Below are 17,073 nucleotides of genomic sequence, written 5' to 3' on the forward strand. Positions count from 1 at the left end.
CAAAATCAACCAAGCACTCTCAGCCCTGGTCTCAGCCAGCGTCATGTTTCTTTTCCACATCGGATGCCCTTTACGCATCCATGCGGAGGGGGGATATGGTATATGGTACGGCCTAACAAGAGCCACGCCGATGCACAAGAAGAAGCCGATACACAAAAATTTGTGAAAATTATTTGTGCAGAATATATGCTCAACATACATCGGAGCCCATACCACGGCATAGACTACGCTAGGGGCAAATTGATGGGGCATATTCTGCACCGTTGACCAAGTCAACACACTGAGCAAGGTCAGAGACATCCACAAAGAAAGTCAACATATCGAACTGACCTAGCCGACGCAATCCATCTACTGTCACACGGGTCCCGACACGGCACCTAGCTGTAGGAGACATACCCGCGTACTCATATCCAAGACCCGTCGGCCGGCCTGCCATAGGTCCATCGGCCGAGGGTAGAACAGTCTTTCCACCTGCTAGCCACTTGGCCACTTGGCCACTACGTGACAAAAGGTGAAAGTCTATAAATACTCCTCAACCTTCATTAAGGAAAGGATCCCACAACTTAACCTAAATACACTATTCATCTGGTAATATCCTCTTTATCTCTCTACAATACCTACCTAGCCAAGTAATACAACTTAATCCTTTAAGTTTACTGACTTGAGCGTCGGAGTGAGTACGCTTGGCACAAAGCCAAACCCTCAGTTCGTTCGTTGTTGCAGGAGAGCCGAGAGGAACGATAGAGGCAAGAAGGGTTCAACTCAAGACATTATTCTACAAGCCACGGGTGGTAACGATACTTGCTCTGGAATTACACCCGGAACACATACTTTAGTTTTTGTAATCATATTTTTTATTTGTAGACTAGTTTCACTTTTTAGTGTAAAATCGTTTCATAATACTGTAACACTAATCGATGACGGAAGTTAATAAGAGGGTTTATCAATCTTAGACTTATTCCTTCATATCAATTTCGAGTTTCGACCAATATTTTCTCGCAATATACAATCTATATAAGAAAACATGCAACAGAATTACAATCTATATAAGAAAAGTAGAAAACATGCAGCAGTACAGCAATTAACAGGTACTTGCAGGGGCGCACGTTGGTTTCTCTCAAAGATCACCAATTCGTCATGCAACGAATAATCTTTGTAGACGGTCTTACACAATTATATTATATACTCCGCAATCCGTATGTAATAATGTAAACGTGCCCTATTGCTTAAGGGTTAGGGTACACCAACTTAAATAGATTTTTGCGATTTTTTTTTAACTTAAAAGTCCAGACTTTATGAAGAGAGCGATACAGTCACATTGAATGTAAAACTTTCGTCATAGATTTGATGAATTTAAACTCGGACCAAATTATGCCAACGGAGGACGGCCTTGTTGAGCATTTCTGTGGCCCAAGGTTTCGTCTTCGGTTTGATAAATTTAAGCTGGGCCTTAGTCATTATTCTCTATGTGCTATTTCTAATATTTTATGAGCTATAGTAGTACGAGTAAGTCTTGCTTAAGACGAAATATCCGTCTTAAATCTCAAACGATTCGCATATACATCGAATTGTGAATTTTTAGCAATGGCTGGTATGTTTTTGACATTCGCTCAAGTCACAACGAGTCAACGAGTAATTACTCGATCGATCCTGTATATTCAACCTCATAGATCATAAAAAAATGAATCTCTCAGCCTTTTACACAAAGATGAATAATTTATTAACTCAAACCCGCTAATTATCAAACATTTCTATTAAGCTGCTGGTTTTCCTAATATTCTTTCTCTCACACAAATACACAACGCTTATCATATAAGTTATCCAGATTTAAAATCCTGGATTCGTAACTGCTAATACATAAAAAAGCACCTCCATCTCCATCAACAACGTCATTTAATACTTAAAAAAGCACCCTCATTTTGAGTCTTCGCCTTTATCATCTTTTTCATATGCTTTCATGCTATGATTCTAACCGGAGACACGAAACTTCTAACATGAGGTGTCATATACTCTATCGATTTTCTATCCTCTTCTCTCCCATGCTCGTCCAAGTTCATTTCTTTGACTCTGCAACCTGTACATCCCATGTCGTGGCTGAAGACATTGGTTGAATGGCGCATATACCCAAACAGATGGCCACACTCTAAGGTACCGATAAGCGTAGCAAAAACGTCCATCACCGACGGGATTGAAAATTTGTACTTGTTTATCCATATACCCTTCGTTTTGTCTTCCAACACCCAAAGTGTGTTATTATGTACATATCCTATTGTGTCACCCATGCTTATTAGACTTGTACTCAGGTAATATATACGTGTACCGTTGCTATGCGTCATAGGAACACGATCAAGTACTGGAGGGCCAAGAATAACATGAAATTTTTCGGAAACAATATCAAAAAAATGTAAATTGGACTTTTCCATCCAAAACGGATTCCCTTGACATTGAATATGGTCAGCAAAACCCCAAAAGTTGGTGGGAACATTTTGTACATCCCTCCAAATGTTAGAACCAAGTGTGCAAATCTCAGCCACGGTAGATCCACAATATAATTTTCCCAGCTTAAGAATCTTATATTCTTTGATGGACGGTGAGTAACTGAAGACGAAACGTAGAAAGCGCCATCTTTTAAATTTGGGGTCACGAGGAACTTGAACTTCCTCTGCTATATGGGGATTGAAAATACGAAAGTAACTTGATTCACTCGAATAGGCACACATCAAACCTCCACTTGATTGAAAAGTAGCATATCTTTCAGGTTCATAGCGGTCGAATGAGTACTCAAACATCTTGGAGGTACTAAGCTGACCTCCTGATTCTTCCGCAAAATAACATGCTTGATTGACAAGTAGCACACCGGCTGGCCAAGATTTGGGAAACGCAGCAAAAAGATAGCCAGGTGGTTTCTGAAGTGCATGAGTCAAATGTAAATCGACAAACTTGGGGTCTGTCAGAAGGTTATACCAAAACTTACTCGAGTACTTCAGCTGTATGATTGAGCTGAACGGTAGCATTAGTGCAATGTTTTGCATGATTTCACATGGAAGGCGTTCAAAATACCCTTCAACCATCTTGTTCATCGAGCATATCCAAATAGATCCACCTGATAATAATATTATGAAAAAAAAAAACTTAATTAGACGACAAACTGCTAAATTGTGTAAGGGAGTGTTGGATATACACAACAATGTCTATCTCCATCCCAATCATTTTTTTTCTTTTTAACTAAAATTACACTCATATAGAACTAAAAACAAACAAATGATTGAGACGAAGAGAGTATCAAATTGTGCGCATTGTTAACATCCAGATAACTATTTCAAACCAGAAATTATTAAAAAAAATCAGTCAAGGTCGATTATGCATATGCTTCAAAGAATCAATCTTTCTTGAAAGTAGTACATTTAATTAACAACTGGGTTATCAATACTAGATTCTCAATTTCGAGTTTCGACCAATATTTTCACGCAATATACAATATACAATATACCAATCAATAACCCTAAGAAAACATGGAGCAGAATGACCTTATTCTAAAGTTAATACAAATATCATATACGAAAGTTTGAATGTACCTTGGGCTTCTCTGTTGAACGGCAGCAATGAACAATTAGGGTGCCTGGTTTCGGACAATTTCGAGTTTCAATCAATTTAAATGTATAAACGTGACCTAATAACCTAGAATTGTCAAAAGATGACTAACCCGAAAAACAGATGGAAACCTATCCGGAAATAACTCTAAATAACCCGCCGGATAATAAACCCTACTCTCGAAATTACTCACTAGATAATTACCCACATATTTAGGGTGAAGGCCCGCCCGACCTGTAATTGGGTAAATTTATTGAAAACCTATGGCTGTAGGACTGTAGGTAAAGCAAAATGAAACTAATATAAAACGATAAAAATAAGTAAGCTTCAAAATTTTAGAATAAAGTATGCTTATATTTGATTTAAAACGGAGTTTTACTATATGATTAATTACTCAAATAATCACCAAAAAATATAGTCATTTATTATCAAATATTTATTCTTATTTTGCCCTAAAAAAAAAATTATTCTTATTACTAATATCCTATATACCCCTTTTCACCGTTTATTCTCACTCTCTCTATCCCGAGAGAAAACATATATAATATCATATATACAGAGTATACGAATACTAATACTAAACTAGATAATAATTACAAAACTTAAAATAATTACTCCCTCCATTATTTTATATATGTCATTCTCAAACAATCACTTCTCTCTTCAATATCTCTCAAAATATATGAGCTAATAATATGAAATGTATACTCTTATGAAAGCAAATTTCATGACGAATCTAACGATATGATTTTTATAATTTTTTCTAGAGTATTTTTCATAAAAATCAAAGTCAAAGACACCTCGTAAAATGAAAACGTCATATATAAAATAATTGAGGGGGTATATGTTTATAATTATAGAAAAACCGTTATTAAAATCAAATAAAGTAAACATCTAGAAAAAGATGTTACTTTGACTTGTTTCTGACCCTAACTCGACACAGAATCCGTATAAAAACTCCTTTGGGGGGCTTGTTTCCAAGAAAAAAGAAATTAAAATTGTCACAGAAAAATAAAAATGGAGATAAATTGTTGAATTATAACATGAAATTAAAAAACTACTCCGTATTACCTAGTAATGGACTAATGGTTATCACAAAATCTCATTTGTGACCAACAATATCCGTCACTTTGGAGTGACGGATACCATTTTATCTCACAAAGTACCCACTTTTTCTCTCTCTGCAGCACTATTCATGTGGTCCCCTTTCTCCACTAACCCATTTTGTTACCATTTTATCTCACAAAATATCCGCCACAAATGGTAACCCGTCACAAGGGAGACCAATTGAATGGTTATACAGTTTTCTTGTATTATAAAGCTATAATCAAAAGTAATGCCAGAAATTAAAATAGAGATTAGATGTTGAGCTACTAAATGAAAATTGTAAACTATTACACAAGGTTCATTAATTGCACATTTGAGTTTGTAATTTAATTTTCTATACGTAGTAAAAACATGTTTTCGCGATATTCATAACTTTTTCGGATAATTTTCCTGGATCCGTCCCTACTCTCTCGTAAATACACATCCATCTCCACCAACAACGCCATTTAATTAATACACTCTTCTAAGTATCTTCATTAGGAGATTTCGCCTTTATCATTTTTTTTCATGTGCTTGCAAGAGTTCGTAAATTTTGTTGAAAAGATCATCTTTAGTAGCATCATAATCCAACTTCAATGTGTCTAATACCCATTTTTCCTTCTGATTTAGCTTATTTCCCATTTTTATGATTCTAACCGGAGACACGAAACTTCTAACATGAGGTGCGATGTACTCGTTCCATTTCGTATCCTCCTTGCCCCCGTGGTTGTCCAAGTTCATCTCCATAACCCTGAACCCCGTACACCCCATGTCGTGACTGAAGACGTTGGTTGAAAGTCTCATGTAGCCAAACAGATGCCCATTCTCTGTGGTACCAGTAAGCGTAGCCCAATTGTATAACGGCGGGATTGAAAAATCGTACCTATTTATCCAGATGCCCTTGGTTTTATCTTCCAACACCCACAATTTGTTATTATGCAAATATCCTATTGTGTCACCCATGCTTATAAGAGTCTTCGTCATGAGTTTTACACGAACAACCTCGAGTACTGGAGGACCAGGAATAACATGAAATTTTTCAGAAACAAGATCAAAAAAATGTATATTGGACGTATCCATCCAAAATGGATTCCCTTGACAATAGGTACACCGATCAGTATGCCAATTAGTGTTGGGAACATTTTCTAATATTTCCCTCCAAATGTTGGAACCAAGTGTGCAAATCTCAGCCACGGGTCGTCCACAAATTAATTCTCCCATCTTAAGAATCTTATATTCTTTGATAGACGGTGAATAACTGAAGATGAAACTAATAAACCACCATTTTTTAAATTTGGGATCACGAGGAACTTGAACTTCCTCTCCTTTATGGGGATTGAAAATACGAAAGCAACACGATTGACTCGAATAGGCGCACATTAAACCTCCACTTGATTGAAAATAATTATCCCAATTTTTAGGTTCAAAGTAATCGCATGGGTACTCAAAGATCTTGGAGGTACTAAGCTGATCCCCGGATTGTTCCACAAAATAACATGATTTTTTCTCCGACCAAGATTTGGTAATTGGAGTAAAAAGATAGCCAGGTGGTTTCTCAAGTGCATGAGCTAAATGCAAATCTACAAACTTGGGGTCTATCAGAAGGTTATACAAATACTTACTCGACCACTTCAGTTGTATGATTGAGCTGAACGGTAGCATCAGTGCAATGTTATACAGTATTTCACGTGGAAGGCGATCAAGGTACACTTCAGCCATCTTGATCGTTGAGCAAATTTGGCTGACGATCATATGTACAAGAGATTCAGTTATTAGTCGACAATGGCGAAGCCAGAATATTTGAGGACATCATATTTTGGGCTCTAATATATTAAACTTGGTAATGTTTCAACATATGATTGTGATACTTTTAAAGAGTACCCCCCAATAAAAATGATGGACCAGCTTTCGCACTAGTTTGTACCAGGTACAATCTCCATCCGAATAATTTTTTAGTTTTGATTAAAATATCACTCACAAAAAACTAAAATTAAAACAAATGATAATGAGACGAATGGAGGGAGTATCATCAAATTGTGCGAATTGTTTACATCGACAATTTGACATAACTATCTCAAACAAGAAATTATATTTCTTAAAAGTACAATTAAGTAGCTATGGTTTGAATGTACCTTGGGTTTCTCTATTAAACGGCAGCAATGAAACTTAGGGCGCACGCCGTTTCTCTCGCAGATCACCAATTTGCACCTTGCAACGCCACGGCTAATCTTGCCCTAATACTTATGGGTAATCTCGCAGCTTGTCTTCCATAAATATTTATGTAATCGTGCCCTAATACTTATGGGTCGGGCTACACTAAGCCTGTCAAACTCTGGACCGACCCGAAAACCTGGTCTGACCCGTTTTTCTAGGTCCAAACTCGAAATTTTCGACCTGAATTCGAAATGACCCATTATTCTAGGGTCAAGAACTCAAAACCCGATCTGAATGGGTCGACTTGTTGGGTCAAAGGTAAATCAAGAATTTTATTATTTTTTAGAACTTAAAATTACAAACATGATTAAAAAAACGAATTTAATAATAAAATAATTGCTAACTGCAAAATATATTTATTTTTTTAAAAAATGTTTTTTTGATTAAAAAAATCGTAAAAGAAAAGCGTTAGAAACTATTTTTATGTATTCCGATCTTAATCCGACCTTAGAGGCGCTTTTAACGGGGATGTAGCGGGTGCATCCGCACCCCTTTCCCAAAAATAAATACAATTTTGTTGAGTAGAATCCCCTATTTACTAAATGAATAGGCGAAATTCCAATTTTTTCCGCCTAAAAATATTTCCTAGAATAGTGTTTGATATTTTTAGCATATACTATATGTGTAGACATGATAAGTTATAATTAATGGATATAATCTTTTGTATTTAAATATTTATAATATTAATTTCACATTCTACACAAATTTATTCCGATCTTTTTAGGATAAGGAATTTTTCTTTTAAAGAACTTATTGATAAGATTTATTGACTTTTTATGATAAGAAATTGTGGCTAAAAATATGACAAGTCTCACCACGACTGGAGCTTGTGTTTGAGAAGAGATCGGCCAACAAGGTTGCGGATGCACTAGCGAAATTCCCCGCCGCGGATGCAAGCCTTTGTAATGGATGTTTTATTTGGGAACATGCCCCCTCTTTTGTTACAAACTTATGTACACTTGATTTCTTGGCGGTTTGCGCGCCTCTTAAGGTTGTATGTTTCAATCATTCAATGTACGTTGTCTCGGGCTCAATCGTCATGTATGAGCTTGTTCTAATCTTCCATGGGCTACAGTCGCTACACAACATGTGTTCCTACACTTTTACCCAATCCAATATATATAGACATTTACCCAAGTGGCCAAGTCACAACAAGTACATACGGAGGATTACTTTTGTATCGGCCAATACTAAATTTCGCTACATACGGAGTATTACTTTTGTATCGGCCAATTCTAAATTTCGAGAGGTGCTTGTCGCCTTAGTACCAGAATGATCAGTGGTCGATAACATGAATCGTTATTTGAAAGTGTTAGGCTTGTTTTTTATAACTTTAAAAAAAATGGTTGACAAAATGACGGTATACAGGTGAAAGGATAATAATTTTTAATAAAATAAAAATAAAGGTAAAGCAAAAATCTAAAAATCAAAATTTTTACTAATATTCTTTTTTCTCAAGCAAGTACAAATACGCCATCCCCGTCTCCGTCTCGGTGTCCAACTCCAACGACATATTGCATTTTGGATACTCTCATCTGAGTATCCACAATACTGTACACACACAAAAAAAACTTGAAATATCAAGCTAAACTTTTTGAAGAGAAGTCTTGGCGCACCGGTTAAGGTGTTGCTTTGTGACTGTGAGATCACGGGTTCAAGTCCTTGGAGCGGCATCTTGTCAAAATGGCAAGGAAGGGCTTGCCCCAATTACACCCTTATGGTGGAACCCTTTCCTGGACCCTCGCCTAACGGGGACGCCATCGTGCACCCTCGTTATAATTCGTCGCTTTTATCATTTTTTTGATATGCCTGCAAGAATTCATACATTCTGTTGATAAGATCATCTTTAGTAGCATCATAATCCAACTTCAATGTGTCTAATACCGATTTTTCCTTGTCATTTAACATCTTTCCCATTTTCATTATTCTAACCGGAGACACAAAACTTCTAACATGAGGTGCAATAAACTCTGCTCTTCTCTGCTGCTCTTCGTCCACATCGCCCAAGTTCAACTCCATGACCCTTAAGCCTGTACATCCCATGTCGTGGCTGAAGACGACGTTGGAGCATTCCCCGTGGCCAAACAAATGGTCATTGTCTGTTGTACCAATAAGCATAGGATTAAAATATTCGTTTAAAGACGGGATTGAAAAATGGTACCTTTTCATCCATATGCCCTTGGTTTTGTCTTCCAATACCCACAATCCGTTATTATGTACATATCCTACAGTATGACCCATGCTTATAAGACTATTTCTCATGAGTTTTTCATACGTATTACTATAATGCGTCACATGCACACGATTGAATACTGGAGGGCCAGGAATAACATGTAATTTTTCGGAAACAATATCAAAAAAATGTAAATCATGCTCTTCCATCCAAAACAGGTTCCCTTGACATTGAGTATGTGGATCACAATACCATAAATTGCTGGGAACATCTTGTAAATCCCTCCAAATGTTGGAACCAAGTGTGCAAATCTCACCCACGATTGGTCCACTATATAATCGTCCAATCTTAAGAATCTTATATTCTTTGATGGACGGTGAATAACTGAAAATGAAACTAAAAAAGCGCCATCTTTTAAAGTTGGAATCACGAGGAACTTGAACTTGCTCCCCTATATATGGATTGAAAATACGAAAGTAACACGATTCCCTCAAATAGGCACACATCAAACCTCCACTTGACTGAAACCTACCAAATTGTTCAGGTTCATTGTGGTCGTATGTGTACTCAAATATCTTCGAGGTACTAAGATGGCCCCCTGATTGTTCCACAAAATAACATACTTTTTTCTTTGGCCAAGATTTGGTAATGGGAGTAAAAAGATAGCCAGGTGGTTTTTGAAGTGCTTGAGTTAATTGTAAATCTACAAACTTGGGGTCAGTTAGAAGGTTGTACCAAAACTTACTCGAGTACCTCAGTTGCTTGATTGAGCTGAATGGTAGCATCAGTGCAATGTTGTGAAGGATATCACATGGAAGGCGATCAAAATACCCTTCAACCATCTTGTTCGTCGAGAAAATTTGAGCAAATTTGGCTGATCATAATATCATATACAAATTAGTTACACAGAAATATTGGGAGATTGAGTCTTAACTCTTGTAATCTAGAAGGCAAGTTCTTATTTAAGACGAATATATTTGTGTTAAACTTAAAACAGGTCAAATATACTCATATGATATGAACAAGACAAAAGCAAACTACTTAGGGAGAAGGAAAACATTTATCCTATATACCTATACACCCGGTGTTCCGTATGATATTTGCAACAGTGGCTATTTTTTTTCTTTTTGATTAAACTTCTGTTTTCATAGAACTAAAAGTCAAATAAATGATTGGGACGAAGACAGTATCAAATTGGGTAAATTATTTTCATCAACATAACTATTTCAAACAAGAAATTATTAAAAAGCGGCTTTCTAAACTGATTCAGTAGAATCTTAAACAATTAAACAAACTCTCTAATGCATATGCTTCCAGGAATCAATCTTTCTTGAAAAGAAATAATTAAGTAACTAATTAAAAGTTACTGTATTAAATTTAAGTTTGCTGGTAATTCCTACCGCTGCACAAAAACATAACACTAATCAATTACCAATCTTAGATTCCCTTCATATCAATTTCGAGTTTCGACCAATATTTTCTCGCAATATACAATATACCAATCACTCTAAGAAAACACGCAGCCGAATTACCTTATTCTAAAGTTATTAAAAATATCATATATGAAAGTTTGAATATACCTTGGCCGGGCTTCTATGTTGAAAGGCAGCAATGACACTTAAGCGTCTGGTTTCTCCTAAGATCACCAATTCACTATGCAATTACTAATCTTTATCGCCGTCTTACCCAAGTATTTATATATGTATGCTGCGAACGTGCCCTAAGTATCTAGATTACTAGGTTTTGTGCCCGTGCACGGGTTATAATATTGGTTCACCTCTAATTATTATGGTAAGTATGGTTTCTTCGATGCATACGGGTAACCTAATATAGTCTTGAATATTTGAGCTTCCAAAACATTGTTGGGGTTGTTTATTAATTAAAAAGGACTTGGTTACAAACTTATTTGAAACACTTACTTGCACGGGTTGAAATCATCCATCATTATGAACATATTTAGGTTATGAAAATAAAAACAAAAGAGAAAAAAACAAAAAACCATAGAAAAAATAAGAATGAAAGCAACTCGTAACCAAAAAATCATACTAAAAAGAGAGTTTAAGGAAGGAAGTTGCATTGTTTACATACATCGTAATGATGGAAGTCACGATCAGAAAGTTGAACCAGAAAATGATTAGCCCTAACAACACACTTCATCCCTATCCGACCGAACTCGGGTCTCGGTGGCGGTTTAGTTACTGAAGACAATCTTCTTTTTTTAATCATAAACTTATTCCGAGTATGTAAAATTCGTTCTATTTTAATTCTTAGTATTTTTACACATTAACAATTGTAGATAATTACAAATAAAATTCAAAGTTTATTTATATATTATTATTATTATTATTATTAGCTCTAATTGTTAAGTTCTCTACACATGACATTCTAAAATACCGTGCTTTCTAAATATTAGTATTTCTACTGAAACTTTTCTAGGGTTTCGTCTCCTAGGGTTTCGGTCTAGGGTGGGTCTTAGGTTTTCCTCCATTTTTTTGAGGCTTTCTCCTGTATTTTCACGGGAGATTGGCTTCGGTTTGCTTTCGTTCTTGCTTTTCTTTGTGCAGGGTCAGAGACAGTTTGATTTTATGGCTTCGACGTCGAGTAAGGGCAAGGGTATAATGATTGAGGATGCAAGGGAGAACACGAATGCAGTTATGTGGGATGAGGGTACAGACGAGGAGGCCGAGAAAGGGAGACTGATGTTAGTAGGGCGTATTTGGGCACAAAAATCCATCAATGTTAAGGCAGCGATTGAAACAATGACCAAGTTGTGGAATCCAATACAACCGATCATAGGCAATGTTGTGGACGCAAAGGACAAAACTTTCGTGTTTCGATTTGGGACTTTACGTGATAAGGAGAAGGTGCTCGATAATCAACCGTGGCATTTTGACAAATTTGTATGGTGCTTCAATGAACCAAATACGACGGGTAAGATCACTGATATCCCTCTTCATCACATTCCTTTGTAGGCGAGAGTCTATGATTTGCCCATATCGGGTCGATCTAACGAGTCGAATGCTAAGAAAATTGGGGCGGCTCTTGGGACATATATTGGGATGGAATTGGAACCTAATCCGGAGATGGATAGAGCGATAAGAATTCGTATATTGCACGATGTACGACACTCGTTGAAAGCCACTATCCCGATTGCTATGTCGAAGGGTAGGGTTGTTTCGTTTGATGTCAAGTATGAGCGGTTACCAACCTTTTGTTACGGCTGCGGGCAATTAGGGCACGAGGAAAAAGATTGTGAGTACGGACCGTATGAGGAGTAAGAGCTTCAATTCGGTGAGTGGCTCCGTGCATCACCATGGAAAATCACAAAAACTGTTAAAGAAGGTGTGGGAAAGGCTGCAAAATCGCTTCAATCGGATTTTGACAAACAGGCAATGCGGGATGAGGAAGATGCTGTGACTAGTATTATTGCAAAGCTCCAGAATATTGCGGTTGGTTTGCGGATGAAAAAGTGTGTTGAACATGTTAAGGGAGCAGGGGGTCAGGAGCGGGATATGGAGACTCGTGATGGAGAGGTGAATTGTAATAAGCAGGGAGAGATGGTGGTGGTTAGAGAGAAGGCTGTGGTTACTAATGAAGGGAGAGTGGAAGGATTGAGGGAGGAGACAGTAGGGGAGGAGGGTAGGGCAGGGGCAGGAGGAAAGGAGAAGGGCGGGGATGATGCTTTGTGGGTGGGAAGAGAGATTGTCATGGAGGTAGAGGAAGGGATATTGGGGGATGCGGAGAAGGGGGAGAAGGGTGGGAAAGACAAACAGGACGGAAAGAGCATGAAGTGGGTGCGAGCTCCAAGGGAGAAGAGTGGAGTGGAGCAAAGAGAGCCGATGGGGGAGCTGATTGGCAAAAGAGGGAGGGAGGATACAGGGGTTGCGGTGAAGGGGGGAAAGAAGATTAAGGCTACAATAGACGGGGGCGTCATTATACCTGAGGCGGAGGTTGAGGGATCTCAACCCCGCCGGGCCCAATGAATATCTTGATCTTTAACTGCCGGGGTTTGGGCCACCCCGATGCAGTTGGTGGCCTTCGTCACCTAATACGAAGGGAGGCCCCGGCCATGGTGTTTCTTAGCGAGACGAAACTAAGTGGTCGTGAATTACGGTCCGTCCGTGCTAAGTTCGAAGGTTTTGAGGGTTTGGAGGTTGATAGTGTGGGGCGGTCTGGAGGTCTTGCTTTTTGGTGGAAGAAAGGGGTTAATTGTGAGTTTGTGTCGGCTTCAGTTCACCATATGGACTTTATTATCCATGAGGAAACTGGAGATTGGAGAGTGACGGGTTTTTACGGCTGGCCGGTTGTGACGGATAGACATTTATCTTGGAAGCTTTTGCGAATTTTGGCAGCCAATCCTCTTTGCCATGGATTTGCATTGGAGATTACAATGAGATTCTCTTTGCGGATGAGATGAAGGGCGGTCAGAGGGCGCAGTGGCAGATGAATAACTTCCGCGAAGCTGTTGATGATTGTGGCTTGGCTGATATTCCGTTTGAAGGGTATAAATTTACATGGGATAATGGGCAGGCCGGGGAGGATAATAGGCAAAGCAGAATTGATCGAGCTATGGGTACCTTGGAGTGGCGAGAAAGGTTTCCTTATGCGAGGTTGATACATTTGGGTCGAGAGTGGTCTGATCACTCCCCTCTCAAGCTCGTGTTGGATAGGAGAGATCTTATGGGTGGGGGTAAGAGGCGGTTCCGCTTTGAACAGGTGTGGGTTGGGGAGGATGGGAGTGAGGATGCGGTGAGAAGGGGATTCGAACGGGGAGGGTGTGACATTGTTACAACTTTAGAGGAGAGTGCATCACAGCTTCAGGCGTGGAAAAGAGTGAATATTGGGAAAATTGTCAAAGCTATTGCTACAAAGAGGCGACAGATTGAGCGGTTAAATGAAGGGGACCGGACTGTTGAGGAGGTTATGAGGAGGATGAAACTGGTGAGGGAGGTGGCTGATCTTAGTCGACAAGAGGAACAGTTTTGGCGGCAACGTTCGAGGGCCTTGTGGCTCAAAGAAGGGGGTCGGAACACGAGCTATTTTCATAGACAAGCTGGGCAAAGGAGGGCAAAAAACTATATTAGCAAGCTTGTGGACGATGAGGGTATAACTCGGACTGGGAACGAGGCAGTTTCGCGGGTAGCTACGTCTTACTTCATGGAGCTGTTTCGAGCTACACCTGAGAGAGATTTTGGTGATGTCTTCCATGGGTTGGAAGGGCGTGTGAGCGACAGCATGAATGAGGTGATTCGGCAGGAATATAGGGAGGAGGAGGTGGTGGAAGCTTTGAACCAAATGCAACCGCTTAAGGCACCTGGTCCGGATGGTATGAATGGGTTATTCTTTCAGACTTATTGGCATATTGTTGGACCACTTGTGTTGAGTACTGTCCTGGGAATATTGAATGGCGCTCCTATGCCGAGTGAGATCAATCATACCCATATCGTTCTAATTCCGAAGAAGAAAGCACAAGACAAAATTAGAGATTTCCGGCCTATTAGTTTGTGCAATGTCGTGTATAAACTGGTATCAAAAGTGCTAGCAAATCGCCTCAAGCAATTTTTATCGGAGATTGTTTCGGTCAATCAGAGTGCATTCACACCGGGAAGACTGATCACGGATAATGTTCTTATAGCCTTTGAATTGTTTCACTATATGAAGAACTCGAGGTGTGGGGATGGGCATATGGCACTTAAACTTGATATGGCAAAGGCATATGATCGGGTTGAATGGGACTTTCTTGAGGGTGTGCTTCGAATTATGGGCTTTGAGGAGCGATGGGTCAACAGAGTTATGACATGCATCTCCACTGTGTCCTCGGAAGTCCTTATTAATGGCGATGTGCAGGAGGTTTTTAGGCCGGAGCGAGGTTTACGACAAGGCGACCCGTTGTCTCCATACTTATTCATCCTTTGTGCGGAGGTGTTGTCTAATCTGTTGAGAAGAGCAGTCGAGCATAATTCGCTTCATGGGTTGAGGATTGCGAGTCAGGCGCCGTCTATTTCTCACTTACTGTTTGCAGACGATAGTATATTTTTCTTGAAAGCAAGTGAAGAGGAGGCGGATATGGTGAGCTCTATACTCCAGAAATATGAACATTCCTCGGGACAGTTAGTTAATCTGGAGAAGACTACGGTTTCATTTAGCCGTGGGGTTCCTCGGGCTCGAAGGGAAGCGGTTGCAGGACGGTTGGGTGTGAGTATTGTGGAGGAACAAGAGAGGTATTTAGGGCTACTTACGGTGGTGGGGCGTTCGAAGAAGCCGATAACTGACATTGTGCGAAAGAAGCTCAGTAATAGACTACAAGGGTGGCGTGGGAAAATATTGTCGAGGGCTGGTAGGGAGGTTCTTATAAAGGCCGTGGCCAACTCACTCCCTACCTATATGATGAGTGTTTTCAAACTTCCCGCAAACTGTTGTGATGAGCTGAGGTCGATGGTGTCTCGGTTTTGGTGGGGAAATGATGGGGATAAGAGAAAGATTTCGTGGGTTTCGTGGAAGCGTATGTGTCGGCCTAAGAGTATGGGGGGGATGGGGTTTCGGGATTTTACGTGTTCCAACCAAGCTCTTCTTGGGAAGCAGGCATGGCGGCTTCTTACTATGCCGGAGTGTCTTTGGGCTCAACTTATGCGAGCTAAATACTATAATGGCATGTCGTTTCTTGATGCGGAGTTGGGCAATAACCCAAGCTATGCTTGGCGGGGCATTGTGGGAGCCCGTGAGGTGGTAGTGCAAGGGCTCATAAGGCACATAGGTGACGGTATGGACACATACATTTGGCGAGACACATGGATACCTAAGACCCATACAGGGAGGGTAGTATCGCCGTGCTTTGGGGATGGGACGGTGGAGAAGGTGTCGGATTTGATGACAGCTAATGGAAGCGAGTGGGATGAGCAGAAATTGGACGTTTACTTGCTGCCTTTCGAGAGGGATAGAGTGTGCAATATCAGGCTTAGTAGGGAGAGGAGAGGGGATTCGTGGTATTGGAATTGGGAAAGAGATGGGGAGTACACTGTTAAATCGGCCTATCGCCTTATCACGGGAAATGAACAGCTTGAGTCGGAGCCATCGAGTTGGGAACGGGATAAGTGGCTATGGAACAACTTGTGGAAGGTGGACGTGTGGCCTCGAATCAAACTGTTTTTCTGGCAGCTGTGCAACGAGGCGCTCGCAACAAAGGTAAATTTATCTCACCGTATTAATAGTGTCGATGTGTTGTGTCCTTTGTGTCAGAGTCAGGTCGAGTCAAGTGTCTATTTGTTTCGAGATTGCTGGGTTTCTTTGGGGGTGTGGGAGGAGCTGAGTTTAGTGAAGGAGGAGTTGAACAACATTATGGGAATTAGGGAATGGGTTGAGGGTTGCTGGAGAGTGATGGATAAGAGGGAATATGGGTTGATGATGATAGCTTGCTGGGCGATCTGGGAGGCACGAAATAAGGTGGTGTTTGAGGGGGAGAGGGTGGAGGTTGGTGATATTTTGCGTCGGGTTTGGAGAGTTATGGAGGAGGTGGAAGGAGTAAATGTGGGGCGTGATACTGATGGCGGTGGAAGGAGTGCGAAGGGGAGTGGAGCAGCTAGAGATGACGCTGGGAGAAGGGACTGGCAAGCACCGGAAGAGGGATGGGTCAAAGTAAACGTCGATGCCGGAGTTAAGGAAGGGGTCGGGGTTGGGGTTGGTGCGGTGTGTAGGGATGATACGGGAAAGGTGTTGTGGAGTTTGGCGAATAGTAGGAGTGAAGTGTGGGATCCTCATGTAGCGGAAGCTGTGGCGATTCTCGACGGTCTTGAAGAGGCGGCTAAAGCACGTCACACGTCGGTAGTGGTAGAAAGTGATTGCTCGCAGGTTATAGAAGCCCTTAAAAGGAAGAAGACGGGAAGAGGCATTTTTTTCTTTTGTTGTAGTTGATATTTTAAACATTTGTAATTCTTTTAGTTCTGTTTTGTGGTCGTTTACAAGTAGGGCTAACAATACAATAGCTCATGAGTTGGCACATGTGCTACCGGCTG

At 40.1% G+C, this 17,073-nt stretch overlaps 3 protein-coding genes across 5 annotated transcripts; all 3 read right to left on the reverse strand.

Annotated features, from left to right (window-relative positions):
- Positions 1–1,796: 1,796 nt before the first annotated feature.
- On the reverse strand, positions 1,797–3,615 carry LOC141658544 (putative F-box protein At1g32420). Its single transcript, XM_074465472.1, has 2 exons — positions 3,576–3,615; positions 1,797–3,103 (listed from the first exon to the last, which is right to left on the reverse strand). The coding sequence occupies exon 2, from the start codon at positions 3,078–3,080 to the stop codon at positions 1,956–1,958; it is 1,125 nt and encodes a 374-aa protein (XP_074321573.1). The 5' UTR covers positions 3,081–3,103; positions 3,576–3,615; the 3' UTR covers positions 1,797–1,955.
- Positions 3,616–4,976: 1,361 nt separating this feature from the next.
- LOC141658546 (putative F-box/kelch-repeat protein At3g17570) lies at positions 4,977–6,904 on the reverse strand. The gene is made up of 2 exons (XM_074465473.1): positions 6,810–6,904; positions 4,977–6,418 (listed from the first exon to the last, which is right to left on the reverse strand). The coding sequence occupies exon 2, from the start codon at positions 6,394–6,396 to the stop codon at positions 5,194–5,196; it is 1,203 nt and encodes a 400-aa protein (XP_074321574.1). The 5' UTR covers positions 6,397–6,418; positions 6,810–6,904; the 3' UTR covers positions 4,977–5,193.
- A 1,470-nt stretch (positions 6,905–8,374) lies between these two features.
- On the reverse strand, positions 8,375–10,709 carry LOC141658547 (F-box/LRR-repeat/kelch-repeat protein At2g27520-like). 3 transcript variants are annotated; one of them, XR_012549296.1, is made up of 4 exons: positions 10,645–10,709; positions 9,810–9,938; positions 9,053–9,116; positions 8,375–8,941 (listed from the first exon to the last, which is right to left on the reverse strand). XR_012549296.1 is itself a non-coding variant. In XM_074465475.1 (3 exons), exons 2-3 carry the CDS (start codon positions 9,904–9,906, stop codon positions 8,665–8,667), a joined length of 1,131 nt encoding a protein of 376 aa, XP_074321576.1. In that variant the 5' UTR covers positions 9,907–9,938; positions 10,645–10,709; the 3' UTR covers positions 8,375–8,664. The 3 variants fall into 3 exon arrangements, 2 of the variants coding, with proteins under 2 accessions (XP_074321576.1, XP_074321575.1); XM_074465475.1 differs by having other exon boundaries at positions 9,053–9,938; XM_074465474.1 differs by having other exon boundaries at positions 8,375–9,938.
- Positions 10,710–17,073: the final 6,364 nt, after the last annotated feature.

Source organism: Silene latifolia, chromosome 6 (genome assembly GCF_048544455.1).
Source record: "Silene latifolia isolate original U9 population chromosome 6, ASM4854445v1, whole genome shotgun sequence".
Taxonomy (NCBI): domain Eukaryota; kingdom Viridiplantae; phylum Streptophyta; class Magnoliopsida; order Caryophyllales; family Caryophyllaceae; genus Silene; species Silene latifolia.